Below are 23,878 nucleotides of genomic sequence, written 5' to 3'. Positions count from 1 at the left end.
GCCTGTGGCCTTGCTTGAAGACACACAAACGCCTTCGCCTACTGTCCAGTTACAGAGAGGTGGTTCAACGCACCATCACCCGTCACATGGAAAAAGTCCCAGGACATTGGGGTTTTACTTAGAAATCCACTTTTGCCGATTGCGTTTCTGAACTTGCTCTCTTTAGATTTCCAGAAAGGGAGACACGACTGCAGTGGGGGATTTTTACTGCCCTGCACTCATTCCTGCAGGACTCCCGGCATTCGATCCTGAGCCCGTTTTCTAGTTAAATGAACTCTCACGCGTCTCAGCACACCCTGGGCAGCTTAGAGAGAAACTGTACAAGAGAGTGATGCAGCCAGACTCTCGGGACATGATACGTAGGGTGGCTGCAAGGGCGGCCCTTTGGGGAAACTCTGTCGTGGGTACTTTTCGAGGGATTCTGTGGGTGAAGTTTTTACCCCAGTGCAAGATTTTCCCTCCCACTCTGAAGGCGCTGGTCTCAGGTCTTCTGTTGTATCCACTCAGTAAGTGTGGTCCACACGTAAGCTCTGAATCTCGAGGGCAGGAGCCGACGGTCTCTCCATCAAATCATTTGATGGCTGCTGCATTTCTGTCTCCTTCAAAAGGAGCCCTATTTCCTTCCTTATTGGGCTCTACCTGGATGTCCACCTCACACAGAGGAAAGCTCTGCAGGGAGGATAGTAGAAGTTACCCCCACCCCCACTCCAGTAGGATGTATATGCCAAGAGGCCTGGCACCTTTAAGAGACTTAAGTCAGGTGGCCTTTCGCCCCATTTCAAGGCTGTGATCCTGCCGTTCCAGGGGCTGGCAGAGTCCCAGTGCCCTTTTTGACTTGTCTCACCACCTCCAACATAGCCAGGAGCTCTGCTCCATGCTGAAGCTGCTGGAGGAGACTCCAGCGTCTGCAGACAGCAGCTCGGGGAGACTCGGAGCTGCGTTTCCACACCCAAACTCGCTGCCTTCTGACTTACCGTGGCCTGTAAGACAGGGCAGACCTGCCCCTGTGGGTTTCCCAGTCAGAAACTGTGTAGAAGCAGAAAGCCTCATCTTTCTCCTTCAGAGTAGTTGGTGGTTTCAAACTGCTGACCTTTCAGTTAGCAGCCCAAAGCAGAACCCAGTATGATTATGCAAATAAAGAGTAAGCCTGAAAGTTTTGTTTATTTTGTGCGGGGAGTGGGGTAACTAACACAAACCAGTCTTTTCTTATTGTTCTAATGCACCTTTCTTGTTTGGCTTTAGGCTTTGGCCGCTGCCTTGTGTATAAGAATGCTAAATGTACTCTGAAACGCTACACCAATCAAACGTTTGATAAAGTGATGGGGCCCATGCTGGATGCTGCTACAAGGAAACCCATCTGGCGACATGAAATTTTAGATGCAGATGGCATTTGTTCTCCAGGTGAGAAAACCTTTCTTCTCATCCCCCTCCCAAAAGAAATCTATTTATTATGTTTATAAAGTTTACCAAATATTCAGAAATCTTTCAGGACAATAGAGAAAATAGCATATGCACTACCACTAACCTAATTGCACCTGGGTGGTAATTTTTATAGAATTTCCTTCCACTCTGTTTTTCTATGCACGTGTTTTTTTACATAGCATACTCTATATTCTACTTATAAAATTAGAATCATGTGGGAAAAATCACTTTTAAAGGATATATTTAGAAAAGTGTGCTCCAGAGACTACCCCGGTCCTATTTCATGTGCATTTAGCTTAAAACTGACTGTAGAATCTTCTCGCCCCAAAGTTGTGACTCTATTGTAATGTCAAACGTGTAGAGCAATGTGTTGCTGCTGCCCACAGTACCTCCTGGCCAAGGGTCACACTAATGTCAGGTGACAACCAGGTTATGAAACCGGATTGGGAGCTCTGAGGCCAATTGATGTCAGGAGGTGTGACCTAGTGGAGAAGATCAGGTTAGCCTTTCCCAGCCTTAAAGGCTAAAAGGAGCTGCCGGATGGAGAGGGGGAGGAATGTGTTTGTTCTAAGCAGGGGAAGCAGGTGTGATCACTAAAGGCCCTGCAAGAAGGCCAGCACGGCTGAAAGGAAGAGTGCAGGAGAACACGGTGCAGGTGCTCCGAAAGAGACAGGTAGAGCCAGACCAGCCCATCAGCCTTGTCCTTGTGATTCTAAAAGCAGCGGGAATAGCTGTGATGTGAGCCCATATGCGTTTGAAATAGTCTGTCTCGTGTGTGTGTGTGTGTGTGTGTGTGTGTGTGTGTGTGTGTGTGTGTGTGTGTCGCGCAGGAAGGGGGGGGTGGAGTTGATCCACTGCCATGGAACTGAGGGAGACAAAATAGAGGAGAGAGCTGCTGCTGAGAGCGGCTACAGAGTTCCGGGAAGGCGCCCTAGGAAGGGGCTCGGGAGCTGTGGTGAAGGTGGCAGAACTAGCTGGCGTGGGAGGAGCTAGGAAGGGCCCCTCGTGGTCACATCGTGGATGGGGGCTGGGTGGTAAGTGCTGTGTCAGCAGTGGCACCAAGAGGCGCACAGGACACAGCCCCCTCTTCCTCTCTGCCTTTGTTTCTGGCAGAATTTGTCTCGCCTGTAACCCGGCTCAGTGTGGCTTGGAGAATCAGCTTTGTGACAGGGCTCCAGGGCCTGGTCTCGGAGTCTCCCATGAAAAGATGCAAAACAAAGATGGCAATAGAAAGGAAACCGAAGTAGGAGATATTTTTTACGGCCTTATCCCTCAAATTTGGTTGGTGCTGACACATCACTGGTTAAGGAAAGAATTGTTCAAAATCTGTTTTCATATCTTAAAAGCTGTATAAATTTGCTATTTTATCTGAGGTGAGATTTGTTAGTGCTGAGTTTTTCATGTGCACCCTTAAATCAATTTCTTGATTGTATTCATACAGTGATCATAATTGATGTTTTGTTTTTTTACTGGCTTGCTTTGAGTTCTGGTTCCTACTGTCTGGATTTACTGTGTTCCCTGGGTCTGACGTTGGTAGGACAAGTCGAACCGTGATCATTTTCTGTGCCCGGTCATCTTTTACATCCCCGTAAGGTGATGCTGATGCATTGACACTCCTCTCTTTTCCAAAGGTGAGAAAGTGGAGAACAAGCAAGTGCTTGTAAACAAGTCCATGCCCACAGTGACTCAGATCCCTCTGGAGGGAAGCACTGTGTCCCAGCAACCGCAGTACAAAGACGTGCCCATCACGTAGGTATTTGGGGGGACCTTGGTGATGCCCAGAAAGCAACAAAGAAAGCCAAAGAAGGGGGAAATGGAAGTTGGGCCTTGGTGGGTTGGCGAACTAGAAACAGAACTTTGGCATGTTCATACTCTCACTTAGACTGCCACTCATCATAGCATGGCAGAAGATCAGCCCAGCTGCTCTGGAACCGTTTGGGATGTCTCAGCTGGTGCTGAGCTGTGGCCTAGGTGGGCAGCATGCTCCAGGTGGAGGGAGCACCAAGATGTAAGGCACCTGGACCCAAAGGTACCTGGGCTTTGGAGGGTCCAGGTACCTTGCTGAGTGAGGTTGTGAAGAGTTGGGGATTCAGTTGACTCGATCTGATTTGTATTCGGGATAAATAAGTGAGCCAAGATAGTTTGGGCAAGAAGAGGCATCACCAGGACACTAGATGACTGAACAGCCCACTGTGTAGTGCTGCCCATGCCAGATGGCATCTTCTTAGGCCACTGGCCGGACTTCTTTCATCTGCACAATCAAAGAGACTTCTGACTCTTTAATTCTCGCCAAGCTCTCAAATGGAATGAAATATGACATGGGCCGATGTCAGCGGCCACAGCCTGATACAAAAACAAACTAGACAAGGTAACAGGTGTCTAGCCCAGTGTAAAGGGAACTAGTTTAACGAAATTTGCAAGGTGGCAGGGAGGGAAGATGGAGGACTGGATTCCTGAGCTGTGACAGGTAGTTTAATAAGTGTATTTCGCACACAGGTGTTGAGTACCTACTGTGTGATAGCAGCCATGCCAGGGATACAAAACAACCACAACAAAAACCAACTGCGTGTGAGTGGATTCTGACTCATAGAAACCCTACCAGACAGAGTAGAACTCCCCCTTGGGTTTCTGAGAGTAGGAAGCCTCATCTTTGTCCCATGGAGAGACTGGTGGCTTCAAACTGCTGACCTTGTGGTTAGCAGCCCAGTGTGTAACCACTGTGCCACCAGGCGCCTGTCCTTCCAGGGATAGAGAGCAAAAAAGCTACAAACATCGCCTGCAAGGAGTCACATCTAGTTGGAGACCTACGCACAAAAATAAATGCAGTTGTTACACTGATCGTGGCAGGTGCGCTGAGCATTTAACCTTGGACCACTTCCTGTTCTTTATATTGTTCCTGTGTTCGTTATCCTGTCCCCACCCCAGCCGTGTTCTGTTAGTACCCTCATCCGAGCAGTGTAGAAACAGGCACACACAGTGAGTGGGTAACATTCCAAGGTCACCCAGCCACAAGTGGCAGAGGCAGGGCTTGAGCTCATGCAGTCTGGCATCAGAGTCAAGTGTTCTGGGCCATGGAGTCAGGAGATGGACCAGCCCTGCTCAGGAGAGGGCAGAACCAAGTTCTTTGGAAATTACAACGATGGTTGCATGAGTGATGTTCTTCCTAGCCCAAAGGCGAGCATTTCCTTTTCCTGCTCCAAGTCTTCCCTCCTCCTGATTTCTCCTGGGGGTGGGGTGAGGGGTGGTATTTTCTGCCCTCCCGTGCCCTAACCTCATTTCTCCCGATCCTTTCCCCAGAGGCTGGCTACTGGGCCCAAATAGTTCTTTTCTCTATGCTGGCAGCTTCCAGAGAAACCCAGCCCATTTCAGCACCAGCCCTGCATGGGCAGCTTTTACCTGGCTGCACCTCGAGGGTCCAAGCCCAGAGCAAAGCTGTCCTCCCCACCCCAGCTCCAGCTCTAAACACGCTCCTCCCCCTGGCTCCCCAGAGACCAGTCAGCCATCCATCTACCTCGGCAAAAACCAAACCTGTCTCCTGGGCCCACCCCACAGCAGCTGCAGGCCTGTGAGGCCTGTCTCTCCTCCCGCTCCCTGCTCTTGCTGCTTGAGTTCTGACCCTCCTCACCTGCGGGGACTGTTTCTTATTGCTCCACCTATTCTGCCAGAGTGATGTCTTTGTTATTCATCTGGTCGTGTCATTCTCCCTTAAAATCTTTTCATGAGACTGTTGTCTGTGGGATGAAGGCCAAGTAAAGAAACAGTAAGACGCAAGACCTTCTACCACCCTAGGCATACCTTCCTGCCTCTTCGCACACCGTGTTTCCAGTCAGCAGCCTTGTATTTTCCAAAGTGCACCATTCGCTCCGCCTCTGCCTTTGTTCCAGGTGTTCTCTGCCCGGATGGTCCTTCTGCTGTTCAGGCTGCAACTCTGGGAGCCCCTCCCTGAAGCCATGGTCACCCCCAGCCTCTGGCGAATGGCTGCTCCCTTGGGCCTCTCGGGCCCCCGTATAACTGCCTTCTCTCCTGCACTGGCTCTCCTCTGCACTGGTCTGTGCGTTCCACCTGGGCAGGACACAGGCAGGCCTACTTACTTTTCATCTTTCCAGAGCCTAGAAGCATCTTAAGGACGTGTGTGGTGTTAGAAGCAGACAAGAGGCAGACTGTGAAATAGCTGTTGGAAAGCTGGGGAGATCAGACCACCTGGCAAAGCCTGAGTTATAGTCCAAACTCGTCCCGGCCTCAGTTTCCCCCACAGATGAGGAGGATAGGGCACCTCTGGAGTGGGTGGTAGTAAAGATTAAATTTCTGCCTCTGAAGAAATTTCCAGCAACTGCTAACCATCCTAAACACTGGGACTCTTAAGAGGGACATTGTAAATTTAGGATTATAATGTTGCAAAATAAATCTTTCAGAGCCACCAAATCAAAATGTCGGAATAATCTAGGTTCTCAAAGGGCACTTTGAAAACTCAGTTTCAATGCCTTTCCTTTTAACCTTAGCTACAAAGGGGCGACGGATTCCTATATTGAGAAGGTGATGATCTCGTCCAACGCTGAGGATGCGTTTCTGATCAAAATGCTGCTGCGGCAGACCCGGCGGCCGGAGATCGGAGACAAGTTCAGTAGTCGTCACGGGCAAAAAGGTAGATGGTGTCACTTCTCAACTGGCTTGGAAAGCTGCATGCATTCGAGTATCTGGCACATGGCTATTTTGTTTTATGCCTTCCCCTTTAAAAAATGTATGTTTGAAAGATTCTTATATTGTTATAGCAATTATTCTTATTTTATTTTTCAAATTAACCTATGGATATGAAGACGCTTGCACTGGAGAAATTCCGATGTGTTTTAATTCCGTTTTCCCACAAAGAATCCTCGCTTTTCTTACTGTGTTAAATATGCACATTGTTAGGTGCCATTGAGTGAGTTCGAGACTCACAGCAACCTTGTGTACAACTGAACCAACTACCGCCTCGTCCGGCGGCGCCGTCGTCACAGTGGTTACGTTAGAACCCGTGGTTGCACCACTGCCAATCCACCTCCGTCATGGCCTTGCTCTTTCCCCTGGCCTTTTGCTTTACCAAGTATGATGTCCCTTCCCAGGGACGGCTCTGCCCTGCCAACTTGTCCAAAGTGTGTGGGATGAAGTCGCACCGCCCTCTCTTCAAGGAGCACTCTGGCTCCTGCGCTCCATTGCTCTCGTCACCGGCACTGTCATTCAACACGTGGATTTTTCTTTGGTCGTCCTTGGTCAGTATCCAACTTTCACTTATCTGTGAGGCGCTTGGACATAGTTCGGCTGGGTCAGGCTCCCCTTAGTCGTTAAAGTGACATCCTTGCTGGGTAAAACGTTGAAGAGGTCTTGTGCACTAGACTTACCCAAGGCAGCACACCTTTTGATTTTCTGACTGACTGGGGAGATGGCAGCCTAGGAACTCCCCGGGACCATTCTGCTTTGTCACACGGGGCCGCTCTGGGGCAGCGTTGACTCGGTGGCACCCAAGGACAGCAGGAGTACTTTTAGTGTCCGTGCTAGAAGAAGCCTCATAATATCAGTCCTGCACATTCAGCAGCCAGTCAGGACCACACAGACTGTTAGTTCATGGCCGAGCTGATATTAGAGCCCAAGGCAAAGCTTCATCCATCGCACATACTCACTCTCTAGCTCTTGTTCCTCCACCCAGTCCTGTTGTCACATCTGCTGTTGTCATTTATGGCTCCTGCAGTGTTTTCACCCATTTGTGGTTTGGTTTTTCAAGAATCATTGCACTCTCTCAGTATTGATTGAATCATTATTAGCAGGGTGTCCTCTTACTTCCCATTTAAAAGTGCTTCACATTTTGTGGTGAATGAGGTAAAGATGTACCAAGCAGATGAGCCATCTTACACTCACCCCACCACCACATGCATTTCATTGCATTCACTGCAGCCCCCCACTTCTTCCCTGTCATCCTATCTCCATTCCTCTTCTACACAACCCTTATGAACCTTGTCCTTTGCCATGTACTGCCCTTTTGATCTTATGTGTTTATTCGAAGATGTGTCCACCTCAGGGATCCTCTTGTCCACTTGAACGTCTGTGTCCTGGTGAGAACTTCAGTTCCAGATCCAAGGGCCGTCGTCTCGAATTCCCCCATTCTGTATCCAACCAATAAGGTCGTTTTTACGATTTTGAGTTTTGTTTCGCATTTTTTCCCCACTCTATTCAGGACCTTCTAATGTGATCCTTCTTCGAGCAGTTGGTAGTAGATAGAACAGTCGTCGGGCACCATTTACTTCGTCTGGTCTCAGGGTCATGATGTTTGTGAGGTCCATTCGACTTCGTGCTTCCACGTGTCTATGATTCTCATCCCTCTGCTTTCCTATGGAGAGCAAGAGACCAATAGTTACACCGTAGATGGCTGTCATGAGCTAGCTTGAGAGACCCCAGTTGCTGGACTGTCACACTGTCTTGTGACGTAACTACTGTTATTCTCTGCCTTGTACAGATGAGAGAACAGAGACACCCACATTGGTGGCAGAACTGATCGTTGAACCCTGGCAGCCCAGTACCAGAGTGCTTGCCCTTAACTACCTACTAAGCTGTCCTGCCGGTTAAGTGGTTAGCCTCCTTCCTAGCACGTAGGGGTGAATGCTTAACAAACGGTGTAGTAATTGCGAACACTGGCTATTAGACAGTCATTGGAAATGTTCTTCATAGGAACCAATTTTACTCTTCAGTGCTGAATGTCATGTTAGCTTTTCAGTCTCTTCTCGGTTTTGATTCATTGGTTTGAAGATTGCTACACATAATGTGTTTGTTGATTTTAACTGTTTATTGCCAGCCACATTTTTATCAAATGTATTAAACAATGATTACTGTTTGTTCAATCATATGAACCCAGCCTTCTGCTGGTGGAACAGTATCAAACTAAGATCCTGTTTTAATCCAAAGCATTTTTAGTTCCATTGACAAAAGCAAGCTTATTTCCTTCTCAATGTGTTAGAATTGTATCCATCTGTGTGAATTCGACACTCTTAATTCATACAGCTCCAATACTCTTTGAGTGCTGGGGCTTTCTTTAGTTAGAAGAACTGCTTATCTGTGAAAATCAGATTCTCTGTAAAACGGGCCCTCCATATCCGGGAGTTCTACACCCATAAATTCATCCTACCCTGGGTGGAAAGTATGGGGGTGGGGAGAAAGGCTCAAGGAGCATTTCCATGGTCCTAGGTGTGACGAGTCATCTAGAGATGATATGAAGATTGTGTGCAGATACCCTGCCATAAGGAACGTGAGCAGCTAAGGATTTGGGTATCCAAGGGGTTCCTGGAACCCATTCCCTGCAGATACCGACAGATGACTCTCCTGAAACTATTTTTCTCTGTCTCCTGTCTTTTCTTGACAGTGTCCCAGCTGCACTCTTAAGCCATTCTGGTGTAACAGTAACCTTGTTCACACTCGGTTTACTCGACTTGCGCAGGGACCCTGGGGGGTCAGTGGCTAGCACTCAGTCAGCTACCAACCGAAAGGCTAGTGGTTTAAACTGACAGTCCCTCTGCGTGAGGAGTCCTGCTCTGTCCTGTTGTGTCCCTGCATTGTGGTGGACTCATGGCAACAGGCTGGGTGTGGTATTAGAGCAAAGGTTGACAAGTAGGTTTTCAAATGTGGACACTGACAGTGTTGCCGGAATGCTCATGATGGGAAAGCACCTGTGTTCTGACTCTGTGCACAAGCTTCAACTCTCCCTGCATCCTGTGTCCTCATCCGTTTCAGTGATCCCACACTGTGCCCCAGCTCCACTGAACTCCCTAAGGACAGGGGCTTGTGCCATGTCCTTGTGCTCTTGGAGCAGGTCAAGAAGGAAAGCCGTTCTCCTAGTAGACGCTTAGCAGGTAGTGGATAAGGATTGTGTGAGTGAGTGGATGAAAGGATGCTAGAAGGCAGTGCAGGTGAAAAGAAGGAGAGACGCTTTGATGAGCTGATTTTACTCTGGCCTTAAGCTGTACCTTTATGATGTGTGAGTGCATGGAGTGTCTAGACAGCATGCCTTTTGAAAAGGCCACCCATCCCTGACTGGTGCCCATTGTCACGGAGTTGAGGTAGAGGCCTCAACCATGTCACACCGAGTAGAACATCCCAGAGGTTTCCAAGGGACAGAGTGCCACCTCTCGCTCCATGGGTTCAATCATCAGCCGAGAGCTTAGTCATTGTGCCACCTGACAAGTAGGGGCCTGTCAACGCAGACCTCCCAGTGCGGCCAGTGTGTGTGCTCCGTTCCTCTTTCCAAGCTGTTCCTGTGACCGGGGTTGTGTTCACGGACGGAAGCTGTTGCCAGGCTCCAGCATCGGAAGCAGCAGGTTGTAAAGATGAACTCTACCTAGAGACTTGAGCGCGCGCATCTCTGTGCGAAACTGAAAGGAGGTCGCGCGGGGTTAGGCGACCTTTCCCTTCCAGTGGAGTCTGTCTTCCTAGTTGTCCTTTTCCAGATGGCTTTTAATCCCAGGGTAAAACCTTCTGATTAGACTGGATTCCCTCGGGATTGCCTTCTTTTCCAGCTTCATCTGATTTGCTGAACAGACTGGGGGGAAAGCAAGCCAGCACACACACACACTCACACACACACGCACACATAGATAAAGTAACTGTGACAGAACAATAGGAAGGATTAATGGGACCCTTAACTAAACATAGATTTATTTCAGGTGTAACATTTTGTTTAATAATATGATATATGCACTTTTGAGGTTTTTAAAAAAGCCAAATAGTGCAAAAATGAAAGTTTTGTTTTGTTTTTGTATGTGTACTGAAAACATCAGTCCCTAGCAGACACTTAGCAGATAGTCGATAATGATAAGTTGATAGAAGTCTGTCCTCCAATTCTACTTCCCCGGAATAACTGTTGCTTATTTTTAGCTTCATATTTCTAAATAATATTCTTAAACAACATCTTCATTCCTCAACTTTAAATCTTCCCTATGGGCTTCTTCTTATGACATAGAGCACACTCACTCCTCCCCCACCCCGTCGAGATCGCCAAGCTCTGCTTCTGTGATTATTGCGGATTCACTGCTGCGGCTGCACAACTAGAGCTCCCGCTCCAGCCAAGTGACTGCGTGCCACCCCTGTTAATATAGTGACTGCATGTCCCCCCTGTTAATATAGTGACTGTGTGTCACCCCCGTTAATAAAGTGACTGCGTGTCACCCCTGTTAATATAATGACTGTGTGTCACCCCTGTTAATATAGTGACTGCGTGTCACCCCTGTCCATATAGTGACTGCGTGCCCCCCCTGTTAATATAGTGACTGCGTGTCATCCCTGTTAATATAGTGACTGCGTGTCACCCCCGTTAATATAGTGACTGCGTGTCATCCCTGTTAATATAGTGACTGCGTGTCACCACGTTAATACAGTGACTGCGTGTCACCCCCTGTTAATATAGTGACTGCGTGTCACCATATTAATATAGTGACTGCGTGTCCCCCCTGTTAATATAGTGACTGCGTGTCCCCCCTGTTAATATAGTGACTGCGTGTCCCCCCTGTTAATATAGTGACTGCGTGTCCCCCCTGTTACTATAGTGACTGCGTGTCCCCCCTGTTAATATAGTGACTGCGGGGCACCCCCTGTTAATATAGTGACTGTGTGTCACCCCCTGTTAATATAGTGACTGTGTGTCACCACGTTAATATAGTGACTGCGTGTCCCCCCTGTTAATATAGTGACTGCGTGTCACCCCTATTAATATAGTGACTGCGTGCCACCCTGTTAATACAGCTTTGTGGTTTGTGTGTGAAGGGATTGTTCCCTGAAGTTAATACGCAATCGTAACTTTTATTATTTAATTAATTTTCTGTATTCCTACTACCATTCTTCTCATGCCATCACCAGCCTCTCCATACAAAGACATATTTCTACATGATCAATAGCTAGTCTATTGGGACCATTTTTTTTTTGTTTTTCTAGAAGGTCTCCCTTCTAGACCCCTACACTCACACTCACGCCCCTCCTTTTGATCCAGACCGTACTGGTTGTTCTAGAAGCCAATACTTTTAGCCAATGTGGCAAGAATTGGTCGTAGGTGAGTTGAGCAATTGATCCCCTCAGGACAATTGGGAGAGCCGGGCTGTTATGATCTTGTATGTTGTGGAAAGGTTTTCTAAGGGTTAGCAAGCCCTCTCAGCCTGCAGTAGAGTGGTGCCAGGTGCTGTCAGGTTGGTTCTGACTCTTCACGGCCGTGCCCAACAGGGTAAATCAGTGCCAGGTCCTGTGCCACCCGCACAGTCCTTCCTGCGTGGGAGCATACTGTTGCTGCAACTATGCCAACCTGTCTCCTAGAGACTCTTCCTCTTTCTTTCTTTCTTTGTTTGCTGACCCTTTAGCAAGCATGATGTCCTTCTCCAGGGACTGGTCCCTCCTGAGGACATACCCAAGTACAAGAGTCTAAGAAGCATCTGGCTGTACGTCTGCCAAGCTGCACTTGTTTGTTCTCTGGCAGTCCGTGTTCATTCGGTGTTCATTACCAACACCATAATCCAGATGCATCAACTTTTCCACTGCCTTCCTTATTCGTTGACCTCTTATGCTTTTGCATTCGTAGGAGGAGATTGAAAATACCATAGCATGTGTCAAGTGCCCCCTTGTCCTCAAGATTATATCGCTGTCCTGGGCCTCCTTTTCCTTTCTTTGCTGGGAGACCACGGTCCCCCACACTGTGGGTTCTTGGTCCTTCTGTTCGCAGATGGCTTCTGGTCTGCTTGAGAGCCTCCTCCTTGTTTCCTCTGCTCCAGAGCAGTGTTTGGATTTTCTTTTCTTTTTCTGTTCTTGCTTACATTTTCTCTTCTTGTTCTCTCTAGCAGACTCGCTCGACTTTATTTTCGAGACCGCCTAATGACATTTGAATTTTACTTAACAATAATTTGATTTTTTCATTCATGTTTTTCTTATTCTAATAGCAGTCCATATATCTTAGTAGTTTTTCTCCAGTTCTGTCGTTTTCATGCGGTTTTATGTGTTCTTCATTCTGTCTCTGTTGCTTGAGGTCTGTTTGTTTTAGTATCTGGGGGTAGGGTGCTTGGAATAGCAGCTTTTCCCCAAGGCCTGAGCTTTAAGTAGCAGGAAGTAGTGGAAGGGTCTGGGTCTGGGTCTGTAGGTAGAACTGTTGCCTCACTGTGGGCGAATTAGGCCGAGCGTCTCGCTGAAGCTCTGTCCTTTGAGTGAAGACCTGACGGAAGTGAAGGATGAAACCTCCATGATGAAGAGGACCCGGGCAGGAGGAAGGCCCAGAGGGTGCAGTCAGCCTCCAGCATGGGGTGACCAGCAAGGAGGTCCAGGAGGGACTCCGAACGTCACTGACTGGCCCTCGGCTTTTGCTCAGAGTGAGCCAGAGAGCCGACCCAGTCCGTGGAGGATTTTGCGCAGAAGAGAGGGATGGTCTGAAGCACTCCAGCCGTGACAATGAGAACAGACCCCGGCAGGGGGCGCCTGGAAGAAGGCGCCCAGGAAACCCCAGTGGAGAGTTAGTTGTGGCTTGGAAAAGAACGATAGTAGTGGAAATGGTGAGAAGGAACCAAAATCAAGATACATTTTAGAAGTTAGGGCCCAAGGGACTGCTTAACTGAGTGTCCCCCAGCACGCCCCCCCCCCCACTTTCCTCAGCCCTGTGTGTCCTGAGTCTTCACAGGAAGGGGTTGAAGGCTGAGTTGGCTCGCTTTTCACACCCCCTAAGGGCTCTCCTGGCCAGCTTTCTCCTTCCCTTCAGTCACTTCCTGTTCCTGCTTCTACTCATCATCTTCCGAAATTGTAGAATTCTCATTCATCCACTGATTCCTCATTGTCCATTGTGCTCCTTCGAAGGTTATACCGTAAAGTTTTAAAAACTCTCAGAGAATTAGTCAAAAAGAGTTAGCACTTTGTTCTAAATATGCTAGAAACTGTTGAATGGTGAATACAAGCCACATCGTGACAAGGTTTAACTTACAGTTTTAGTTTAAAGGATCACCTTGGCCTCTGTATGGAGAGCTGGGCAGAGGAGGGAGCAGGGAAGGAGACGTCCAGTGGTCCAGACAAGAAATGACGGTGGCCAGAGCAGCAGTAGAACCCAGCAAGAAGTGAATGGATTCTAGGCATATTTTGGAGCTGGAAACAGTAGGACTCGGATCTGGGAGGGAGGGAGAAGCAGGAGCTGAGATGGAAGTTGGTGGCCCAAGCAGCTGGTGGTGCTATTTACCAAGGAGGACAGGCTGGGGAAGGAAGCGATCTGAGAGTTACGTCGAATCAAGAGTGTACGAGACTGGACGTCAGGTTTGAAAGGCCATGCCAGACTCCACGTGACGGTGCTCTGTAGGCAGCTTGGGGCGGGGACAGAGGATTGGGCTCGAGATGGGATGTGTAGTCCCCTGCGTTTTATGCGTGAATCGCTTACAGGCGTTTCATCTGGAGCTTATCTTTTTCGCCTTGGCAGGTCTCGCCGTATTGTTTGTTACCTAGTGAGGAAAGTGAGGCTCCTAGAGATGAGTTGCCCACTGAACACTGGGAGCCAGGATTTGCTTCTAGGTGCTTTTCCCAGTCTGCTAACTCCAGGTAAAGGTGGCTTTCTCTCTTCGGAGATTTTGTTACCATTTAGCTTCAAGAGTGCCGTATTCCTCAAAACTTCACATTAGAAAAGATAGCTCTTCGTATTTCTTCTTCTACTATTTTTTTTGTGTCTTCTCAAGATGAACATATTCTCACAATTCCAATTCCTCCTGGGTAACGAGCTTCCCCCAGTTCTTCTGCCATCAATTCAGTCAGTATCTAGTCCCACACGCCCTCCTTGTTCCAGAAATGCATGCCAGGAGTTTTTAAGAAAAACTCACTGCTTGCCATCAAATCAGTTCTGACTCATAGCAACCCTATAGGACAGGGGAACTGCCCCTTTGGGTTTCTGAGATTTTAAGTCTTTATTGGAGCAGGCAGCCCCATAGTTCTCCCACAGAGTGACTAGTGGGCTTGAACCGCCGGCCTTGTGGTTAACAGGTCAGTGCATAGCCCTCTTTGCCACTTGAGTTCCTCAGAAGTATTGAGATGTGCTGGTAAAACAGAGCTGTATTCTCAAGCACTCTGTCCATTTCAAGTCAACCGTTATAAAACACTGCCCTGCCCCTTCCCCCTCCTTGAATTGTTCGTCTGGTAGTCTTCTGGTCGCCTTGATTAGAATTCAGGATTCTCAAGAATGTGAGCAGATGCCAAAGGAACTACATTTTTGAACTCTCAGCTTTGATCAGGTTTCAGACACACCTGGCTGGATGTGTGAGTTTAAGTCAGAAGAAGGAAGGCTGGCGAAGTGCTGGCAAGGTATCTGGACCATTGGGTGTGCAGAGCTGCACAACTGTGGGCCAGGCACTGAGGGAGGGACACAACGGGAGTTGCGAGAGCTGGATGTGGACAAGGACATGAAACACAGCCTGCTTCGCAGTCATAGGTGCTTTGCAGTTGCCCTGTCATGAACCGATGAAAATGTTGACATGCTGTGAGCTTTTAGAGGGCATGTGTCACACCAAGATCCACGCAGTGCTTTGTCTCATGAAGCGCTACCCCGCCCGCACTGTCCTCACAGCCGTCCCTGCGTGCATTTTTGAGATGGTGACATGGTTGTTGGGAAGGCCAGTTTCCTTCATGACGTCTTCTGTAAGTTAGCCCATAAGCATTCCCGGGGGGGGGGAGGGGGGGATTTTCAAGGTTCTTTTGAAAGCGTGTGCCTTTATGCCTGTCCTCTTCCATTGCTCCATCCCTCGTGTTTGTTCTTCCCGATGTTCAGAAAGCGTAGTCAAGCTGCCTAATGGTGCCTTATGGTCAGTCTCCTCTAGCAGTATGGTGGCGGCTGGGCTGCTTGTCCACCAGTCGGGTATAGATTGCGTGTCTGCGCCTATTGCTTCTTCACATACATATCCCTTGTACCCACCAGAGAAGACTCGAAGCTTCTGTTCACTGCACATGACTGCCTCATCTCCAGTCCAGTCATTTCAGAGGTGGTCAGCTGCTTAGATGTGAACTGAAGCAGAGGTGAATAGACTGCAGACGCAAAGCTGTCTTACATAGGCCACAGGTTATAAAAGAGCTCATGGAGAAGAATGGACACGACAGAGGGCTGGGTACACCAGAGCGCGAGAATGAGAGTGAGTCACTGGGGACCAGCATCAGGGCCGTGTGAGACAACCAACCACTGGACGCTGTGGGCCAAAGAAGGTCCACTCGGGAGGGTGAAGGCATGTGTTCAGAGCTGTTTACCAATACAGCGAGGCACGAAAGCACAGTATCGCCTTTTGTGGCCTCAAGCAAAAGAGTTGGCTGAGCAGAGAGCCAGCTGCTGAGGTATGTCAGTGCAAAGGTACCACAAAGAACTCCCGGCTCAACAATAAGACAGGACTCACTCAGAGTACTTTTCATATAAGGAAATTTCCATCCCGTCTGGCCTTCTGAGAAAATCGAAAGACTCTCAGTGATGTGCAGGCCGAGCCTGTCTCCCACAGGAGCTGGGCCTTTGACGAGACTTCTAGGGCAATGAGTGCTGCCTCTAGTGATAGGTAAGATCCTGGAGAAGATGCGATCATACCCTAGTAACATTCCACACACCCAAGGGAGCGATCTGTTGCCTGTTTGTTTCCGAAGGAGGTAAAGTTTCACTCGGTTTTGTTTTAAGTTGCGTTAGGGCAAAGTTTTTAATCCCTGAAGTCTGGATCCCCTTGCCACGCGTTCTAGACTTCTAGGTACTTGTAGGGTGAAGTCTTGCCTTAGATGATGGACAAACAATGACATATAGAACATTGGTCTGGAATGGTCTCGCTTGTGACCAGCTTTAAAGATAATTACCGAATAGGAAGAGATAAACTGGAAACCCAAGCGCACAGCCATTGAGTCGATTCTGACTCGCAGGAAGAGAGGGTCACATATAAGGCCGATTGAGATCCGGTCTGGAACAAGCCTTTCTATTAAAATGAAAGCTGCATGTTTAACTTCTTGTTCTTTGGTTTAAGTTCTACATGAAGAGAAGTCATCGTGGAGGGCAAAATGGTTTTCATCATGACCCTGACTTCCCCTAAGGATGAGTGTGTTTATTGGAAGGATCAACAGATTTCCTGCTCCAGTAGTTTATTTTATTTTTTAATTATTTTGTAAAAAGTATCAGTCTGCCGAAATATCTCCCCAGTTCCCCAGTTTCATTTCAATGTCCTGGCGAACCGAATGATTATATTTCCAGCTTTCTGCTGCCGCCTAACGAGGGAGGAAGAAGTGGGCTCCTTTGATTGGGTGGAGGGGGGTGGGCAATATATCACTTCCCTGAAAGAACCTTTCTCAGTCTCTCGTGTGAAAAAGGATTAGCACCTCCAACAAAAGTCCTGTGGATCCCAGAGCTGGCCAGCAATACCACAGAGCCTTCCTCAGAAGAGGAAAAACTGTATTTGAGCAAGAGTGTTTGTCCTGGCAAACAGAAGCTTTTTAATAACTGCCAGTGTGAGGGCATGGCTGCACTCCCGCCTCTCCCCCTAAATCCTTAAGGGCACGCAGCTAGTTTCAATGGCGCAGAATCAACCTTTGTTTGAAGAGAGAAGACTGGCCGTATCAAAGTGTAGTCCTGTCACAGAATGGCTCAAAGGGACCACCTGTGTACAATCGTCTGGCTCTTTCCTCTTGAGCCCCAGCTTGTCCAACAGCAGGCTCCTTGCTTCAGGTGATTGGCCACCAGTTTGCAGTTACAGAAAATGAGCAGAGCACTTCCCTGGGCTCTCCCGAGCTCCGCCAATAATCCCCAGCTAACTCTACAGAGGGGGTAGGAAGTCAAGGGAAATGGCACCTCACCTGCAACCAAAAAGACAGGGAAAAAGTCTGTGAGAAACAAAATCCGGTGACTAACTTGCTTCCGCGTGCATTTCCTGTGTCTGTTCCTCTCTCTAGACTCTTTTCTGAAGTTGGGCAAGTAAAGGGGCTCGGGGACTCGTACAACTCTGATCACAATCCATGTATCAGTTGAATCAGGCATGTTTGTACATGTGCTGCCTTCATTCTTTTCTAGATATTTGCTTTCTATTGAGCCCTTGGGATCAGCTTTTGTTTTTCCCCTTCCTCTTACCCCCACCCTCATAACCCCGATTATACATTGTTATTACATCTCTCATACCAACCGCTGCCTCCCTTCCCCCATGTTTTCTGTTGTTCTTCCCCCTGAAGAGGGGGTGTATGATTATGTTGATCATTGTGATCGGTTCCCCCTTTCTCCCTCCCTCTCCCCCTCTTCCCCCTACCCTTCTGGTATCACTATTCCCGCTCCTGTTCCTGGATCCTGTGTGTCTAGAGTCCCATCCCTTTCTATACCCGTGTACATGTTCCGGTCTAGTCTGAATTGAGAAGCAGCACTGGGGTCATGGTTGTGCGGGATGAGGAAGCCTCGAGGAACCAGAGGAAGATAGTGTGTTTCATCGATGCTTCACTGCACCCTGGTGACTCATCCCTTCACTGTGGTCCCTCTGTGGGGGGATTGTTCCACTGCCTACAGATGGACTTTGGATCTCTGCTCCAGCCCCCCTCATTCTCAACAATATGTTTTTGTTTGTTATATGTCTGCTGATGCCTATTACCCAGTCCCTATGACTCCTCATGATTGCACCGGCGGTGTGCTTCTTCCATGTGGATTTGTTTCTTCACTGCTGAATGGCGGCTTGTGTAACTTCAAGCCTTTAAGACCCCAGATGCTGTATCTTTTAATAGCCAGGCACCATCCGTCTCCTTCACCACATTTGCTTATGTACCCGTTTTGTCATCAGCAGTTGTGTTGGGCGGGTGAACATCTAAGACTGCAGATTAGTTAAAATAAAGTATTCTCGTATTGAGGGAGGGTATAAGCAGAGGCCCAAAGTCCATCCCCTACCTCAGTGTATTGCCATATAAATATATGTACATAGGTCAATACCTCTATTTTTGTGGATTAATGTATTTACATATGTACACACTTATGTTTATACCTCTATCCATTGCTTTGCTTCCTAGGTCCTTCCTCTGTTTCCTTGAACCCACTCCTGCCCCACCGTCACTTTTCCCTTATTTCCACCTCTTGGTACCTCCTCGTAGCTAGTTTGCTGCTGCTCTGACACCCCCACCCCACCCCCACCTCAGATCCTTCTCTCCTCCTTGTTATTGACTCCCCACACCCCACCTTGTACTTGTGTAGCACATGAGGCTGTCTAAAATCCTGTCGGCTGGCCTGAAGCTCCAAGCCGGCTGGGAGAGTGTGCCGTCTCCCTACTCAACTCGATCCTGCTTGAATGGAAGTTTCTAGGTGGGAGAGAAGGGAGGGTGCAATGAGCAGGCACTGGGAGCCCAAGACAGGCTGCATGTTGCCAAATGAGTTAGGGTCTAAAAAGAAATTCAGGCAACTCAGGTATTAATGTTAGAACTGAGAACGATTTTGCCCACATCGACAGCCAGTTGTCAAGACGATGCATTTCATCTCCTTTCTTCAAACGGGACCTCTCTCGTTCTTCACGAGCCTAACCAGTGTAACCCTCTGACCTCTCAGTAAATATCCACTGAAAGCTTTGAAATTAGGGTGGTTAGTGTTTTATGGCCCAGAATAAAAATCTCCCAATTTTGTTTCCAAATAGTGTAGCGGGCAACACATTTTATTAAGCCCTTGACACATTCAGCCGTGTGTATTTTGTAAAGTTCCTACGGTTATTGTTTTACAATAGCTGCTTCCAGAAGCATTGTAAGGGTTTCAATTAATCAGCCCTTTGTGTGCTTCAGACTATGCAAATTTATCACATCAAACCATTCAACTGCTCCTGGGAAAGCCGTGTAAAACGGCATTGTCTTCTAGCGCCTCCTCTCATTTAGAGTGATGTTTTAATAAGAAAGCTAATCAAGTTTTCTTATGCATTATTTATCTGTTAACACGTAAGGAAGCGCCGAATTAAAATTATGTCAACCGGGATATGGCAAGTGATGTGATCAGTCTGGAAACGATTCAACACCAGCACAAAGCCTAATATGATCCAACAGTTTTTGTCTCCGCGTGCCCTTCTTCTCCCCCCCACCCCCCCCGGATGATTTAAGGTGGTGGTGGGAGAAGGCAAAGGAGGCGAATTCGATAACCAGGGTGGATGGGGGAAGGGAAGAAAAGCACAACCACCTGTGTTAGCCTTCACCTTTTGATTTAGAAGTTGATGTTTCTGGAGCAGATCAAGGCCCGCAGCGATGAGTTGACTCGAAGCCCGGCATCGCCTTACTTAATAGGAATCGAGCTAAGCTTCTCTGCTGCTGTTTGGCCCCATTAAGCTCCTGTCTCTCCATCCCCCCCCCCCCCTAGAAAGGGGCAGGCCTGGGCTGGTGAAGTTAGAGAAGGACAGTGCCCCACCCAGGCCTGTGAGTGAGCTGCACAGCCCCGAACTGGCCGCTCTCCTCCCTCCGCAGCCTTTGCCCTCCAGCTGAAGTCAGCACACGCACTTCGGAGCCTCTGTTCATTGGGTCATCTCCTCCGTTTTGCTAGTTTGGGTCCTGCTGAGAATAATTAGGTTTCTTATATAATAATAATTCCTTGTGTTTAGATGCTGCCTTTCTCTAAGGACCTCAAAGTACCTCTCAGACATTAGCTCATCTGTTCTTCGAGCCCAGTTGCCTTGTGCAATAGGTGGCTAAGTATCCCCGTTACAATGACCGAGCTACTAAGGCTCTCCCAGAAAGCGGGTGCTCCCCCAACACACCCCCTCCCTGCAGCACAATATCAGCCGAGAGTCAAATAAAGGTCACTGGTTCTTTGATATCTTGCCATGTCTTGGTCTGAAGGAGCTCAGGGGGTGGTGAACTCTTCGCAGACAGCGTGACCCCCACCTGTCTGAGCTTCGTTGATACTGGGCCTCGTAGAACACTCCCTCTCCCCAACACCAGCCTTTCCTTCCTAGGCTTAGCGTGCCAAGCTGCACAGAGGAAATCACCTTAACTAGCAGCCGAGTAGGTAATTTCTGCTGGGATGGAGTCTCATTTTCTAGGCTATCTTCCAGACTTGCTTGCTCTGCCTCTGAGCGTTAGAGTTCAGCAGGCTGACTTGTGAGTTCCATGCATCTGGGTGGGATGCCACTCCCGCTGGAAGGGAGTCCCTGAACCTCTGCATATGCCTCTTCCCTGCCCTGTAGCCCATGGCACACTTGGCAATCGTGAGCAATGAGTCTCTCCCTTTCCTCACTCAAAAAGCAGGGTAAGGACAATATGCGTCAACCTCAGAGTTTGATGTTTCATCCCAAAATAGTTCGATATAGAACGTAGGCTTGCAAAAGGAAAATTGCAGCCACTCATGATGTTAGAATGAGACTTGGCTATCAGCAAAATAGAAAACCTTTTGCTGGTCAGTTCTCAGCACATTGAAGCCACATTGGAAACAGCTGGTGGATTTATGGTGTTAGTACAATTGTCTTCTACAGTTGGTCTTTGCTTTCTTGTCTTGATAGAGTCCCTGGAAGCTTTCATTTTTAAAAAAATTTCCAACCCCCCCCCCCTTTTGTTCACGGTTTGTTAATAGAAACTAAGATAGATATCCATGACTTACCTCACGCTAACACAATAAAATGTGACTTAAAAGTAAAAGGGACTTTTGAGCAAGGCAGGTGCTTTTACCAGTTAGAAGCGCTGTCTGAAACGCGCCGTCAATTGTTCGGATTCGCTGGACTTGTGCGCAGACCTTTCCTGGAGATGAGCAGAAGCACTAAGCAGTGAGCAGAAAGAGAAGTCACGTCCGTGTGCCCAGAGCGTGGTGCCCGACACCGCCACCTCCCAACCTGCCGGCAGTCTGCTCCCCACATTCTCGGCCTTTGCAGAGAAACCAAGCGTGATGTTGATGGAGTCATATTTTATTGACTGGGCATCTGTAGTCCCTCTCCACTCTTGGGTTCTGCAGTGCGTTTCTCCTTCTCCCTAGGCTGAGCAGCAGCTCTTTCCCCAGGCGGCAGTGAGGGGTTTGTGGTCTAATTCCCAGTCGGCCCTGGTCAGTGTATTAAATTCTCCTGAGCGTGTTAAGCGGGTGTATTTGCATTTCGCTGCCAGGAGGCTGTGCTACAAACAATGGGGTGGAGGCACCAGCCTGAGCCCGGGATGAAATTTTTATTTTAAAATCTGAAATGCTGTGTAAGCATTTAAGGTATGAATCGGTAATTGTTTCCCAACAGTTTCCATTTGCTACGGTCTATTTGTAGTCCATCCTCTTTTCCAGAGTCCCGGGAGGGTTAACACGCTGCAGCGGACTGCATATCATTTACATGTTTAAGCCAGCTGGAAGGGCTAGTGAGCGTAACTTTTAAGAGTTCTAAATATGAGGAGGAATTTCATGCCTCTGTCCCCAGAGAAGAATATGTTTTAAGTATTTCATTCTCAAATAAGAAAAGCAAGTTTCCTGTTTTGATTTTAAAGGTTAGACTCATTGTGAAAGAGAAATACTTTAAAAAGGAAGAAGAAGTATTAAAACAAAGGTCTGGTTTTAAAAGAGAGAAGCCTCCCTCTCCTCCTCCCTAATGAATTGCATAAAATACAACTTTTTAAAAATCATCTGTCTCATTTGATATTCTCGATCATCAGATTCTGTCTAAATATTTTGTTGTAACTCCTAAGCTCATTACGGCCTCTTTGTGTTCCCTGTATTAAAATCCGTCAGCTATGACTGGCCTCATGAGCACAGGCAGCGGAGCAGAATAAGTTAATTATTTACTTGTATCACCGGGCGCTTCATCTAATGAAATGCACAGCTGTGTTAGGACTGCAGTCGGATGTCTTGCCCCCATTGTTGGGCCAGTCAGCCAGGGGAGAAGCCGCCGTGATGGAGAGCCTCCGTCCTCTCTGCTGCTGGGCTTTCTGTGTCGATTTCATGCATCCTTTATCATTCACTTTCACACAAAACAAACAACACAGGGCTGTCTGCTATGGGAACCGTCTTGGCATATGAAAGGGTTTTCAGAACCTGAAGTAATTTTAAGTTTGTGAAGATTGAATTTGGGGCTTCCAGGTGCCCACCCCCCTTTGCAGAGTGTCGGACTCAGCCCACTGTGGAGTGCAGTAACTAGGTGGGGGCAGCGGAGGGGCTGATAAGCCCTGGGCTCCCCTGCAGCCCCACGCAGAGTGGAAGGGAGGGGCTTTCTCTCCCTCGATCACAGCGTAAAGTTGGTCAAACTGGGAACGCACAACTCGAGCCCTCTCTCCTTACCCTGCTGCCCCCCATGCAGGCTCCAGTATCAGTGCCCCCCCCCATCCTGCACTCCCACCTTCTCCTGGGGCAAGGGGGGCAGCAGGCAGCTTCCTTGAGAGCAGGGCACTGTGAACTGCTGCTGAGAGGGTTCTGAGTTTCTTCTTTGGTTATGGTTTTAAGGGTGCAGTGTGTACACAGACACCCTTGGCCCCTCTCCCATGCCGCCCAGCCAAGATGGCCTTCCCTGTCCCCGGCCGGCCACTTTGGGAATTGCCAGTGTGGACATTTCATTCCTGCTCAGCAGTGGTATTGTCCGTGCACCCAGATTTACAGCTCTGTCCTCTCAGAGCCCACTTCCCAGAAGCGCGGGGTTTTGTCAGGGGTGTTGAGTGGGGCAAGATGGATTTTGGGAGGGAAGAAAGAGTGGCACAGTCGGCTTGATTTAAATGCTGCTGAGTGGGGAGGCCGCGTCAGCTCACTCCGCAGGACTGCCGGAGAACCAGCAGATGGGTCGTGGAGGAGTGCAGCCGGATTCTCCTGAGAGGCAAGGGTGGCAAGACTGAATCCTTTGGACGTAGTGTCAGAAGAGACCAGTCCCATCGAGCTTGGTAAGACAAAGGGGCAGCGACACAGAGGAAGGCCCTCAAGACGGCTCGAGCATCAGCATTGGGAGGCTGGCGCAGGACTGGGCAGTATCTCGTGCGTTCTGTTGGACACATGGTCGCTCTCACTGGAAACTGATTGGACGGCACCTAATCGCCACCACTGCGCAGATCTGTTCTTCATAGAGGGACGAGTAGGCTCTTTAGAGCAAGTCGGGAAAATGACACATGCTCTAGCATTCCACCTCACAAGCCCAATTACCGTGTCACTGGCAGCCACTCAGAAACCAGGATATTCATAGTCAGTGGTCATTCCGCACGGGGCATTCCTTCTCATCAGAGTTTCGCCCTCGACAATCATAAATGTTTCCCATCAGAGAGTTAGAACCAGCATGTCATCGAAGTTGAGCAGAAGAGTCAGCCCTGTCTTTGGAGAGCTGGTTCTTGTCGAGAGGTGCACCTGGCCGCTGACGTTGCGCACAGGGAAAAGCAGTTTTATCTTGCTATGGATATGTAACATCTGTCCTCAGTTCAGCACCATGCCCACTCGTTTCCCGTTTCTGGCTTGTGTAGCTAGTGGTGAACGATGTCAGTCCTACTCCTGTCCTTTCGCTCTGACCCAGGAACCAGAGGCACATGCAGTGGAGGCTGGTTGAGAGACACCTGGCTGGGGGCC

General features: G+C 48.6%; 1 protein-coding gene across 1 annotated transcript in view; it reads left to right on the top strand.

Moving 5' to 3' along the window:
• POLR3B (RNA polymerase III subunit B) overlaps positions 1-23,878 on the top strand; it is a 131,351-nt gene that overhangs the window by 92,427 nt on the left and 15,046 nt on the right. Inside the window, exons 21-23 of the mRNA XM_075551041.1 lie at positions 1,243-1,401; positions 3,054-3,171; positions 5,922-6,064. Coding sequence (XP_075407156.1) covers positions 1,243-1,401; positions 3,054-3,171; positions 5,922-6,064 — 420 coding nt within the window. The remainder of the gene's footprint in view (positions 1-1,242; positions 1,402-3,053; positions 3,172-5,921; positions 6,065-23,878) is intronic.

Source organism: Tenrec ecaudatus, chromosome 6 (assembly GCF_050624435.1).
Source record: "Tenrec ecaudatus isolate mTenEca1 chromosome 6, mTenEca1.hap1, whole genome shotgun sequence".
Taxonomy (NCBI): Eukaryota; Metazoa; Chordata; class Mammalia; order Afrosoricida; family Tenrecidae; genus Tenrec; species Tenrec ecaudatus.
The sequence above is the reverse complement of the archived record's forward strand: the minus strand, read 5'-3'. Positions and strand labels throughout refer to the sequence as shown.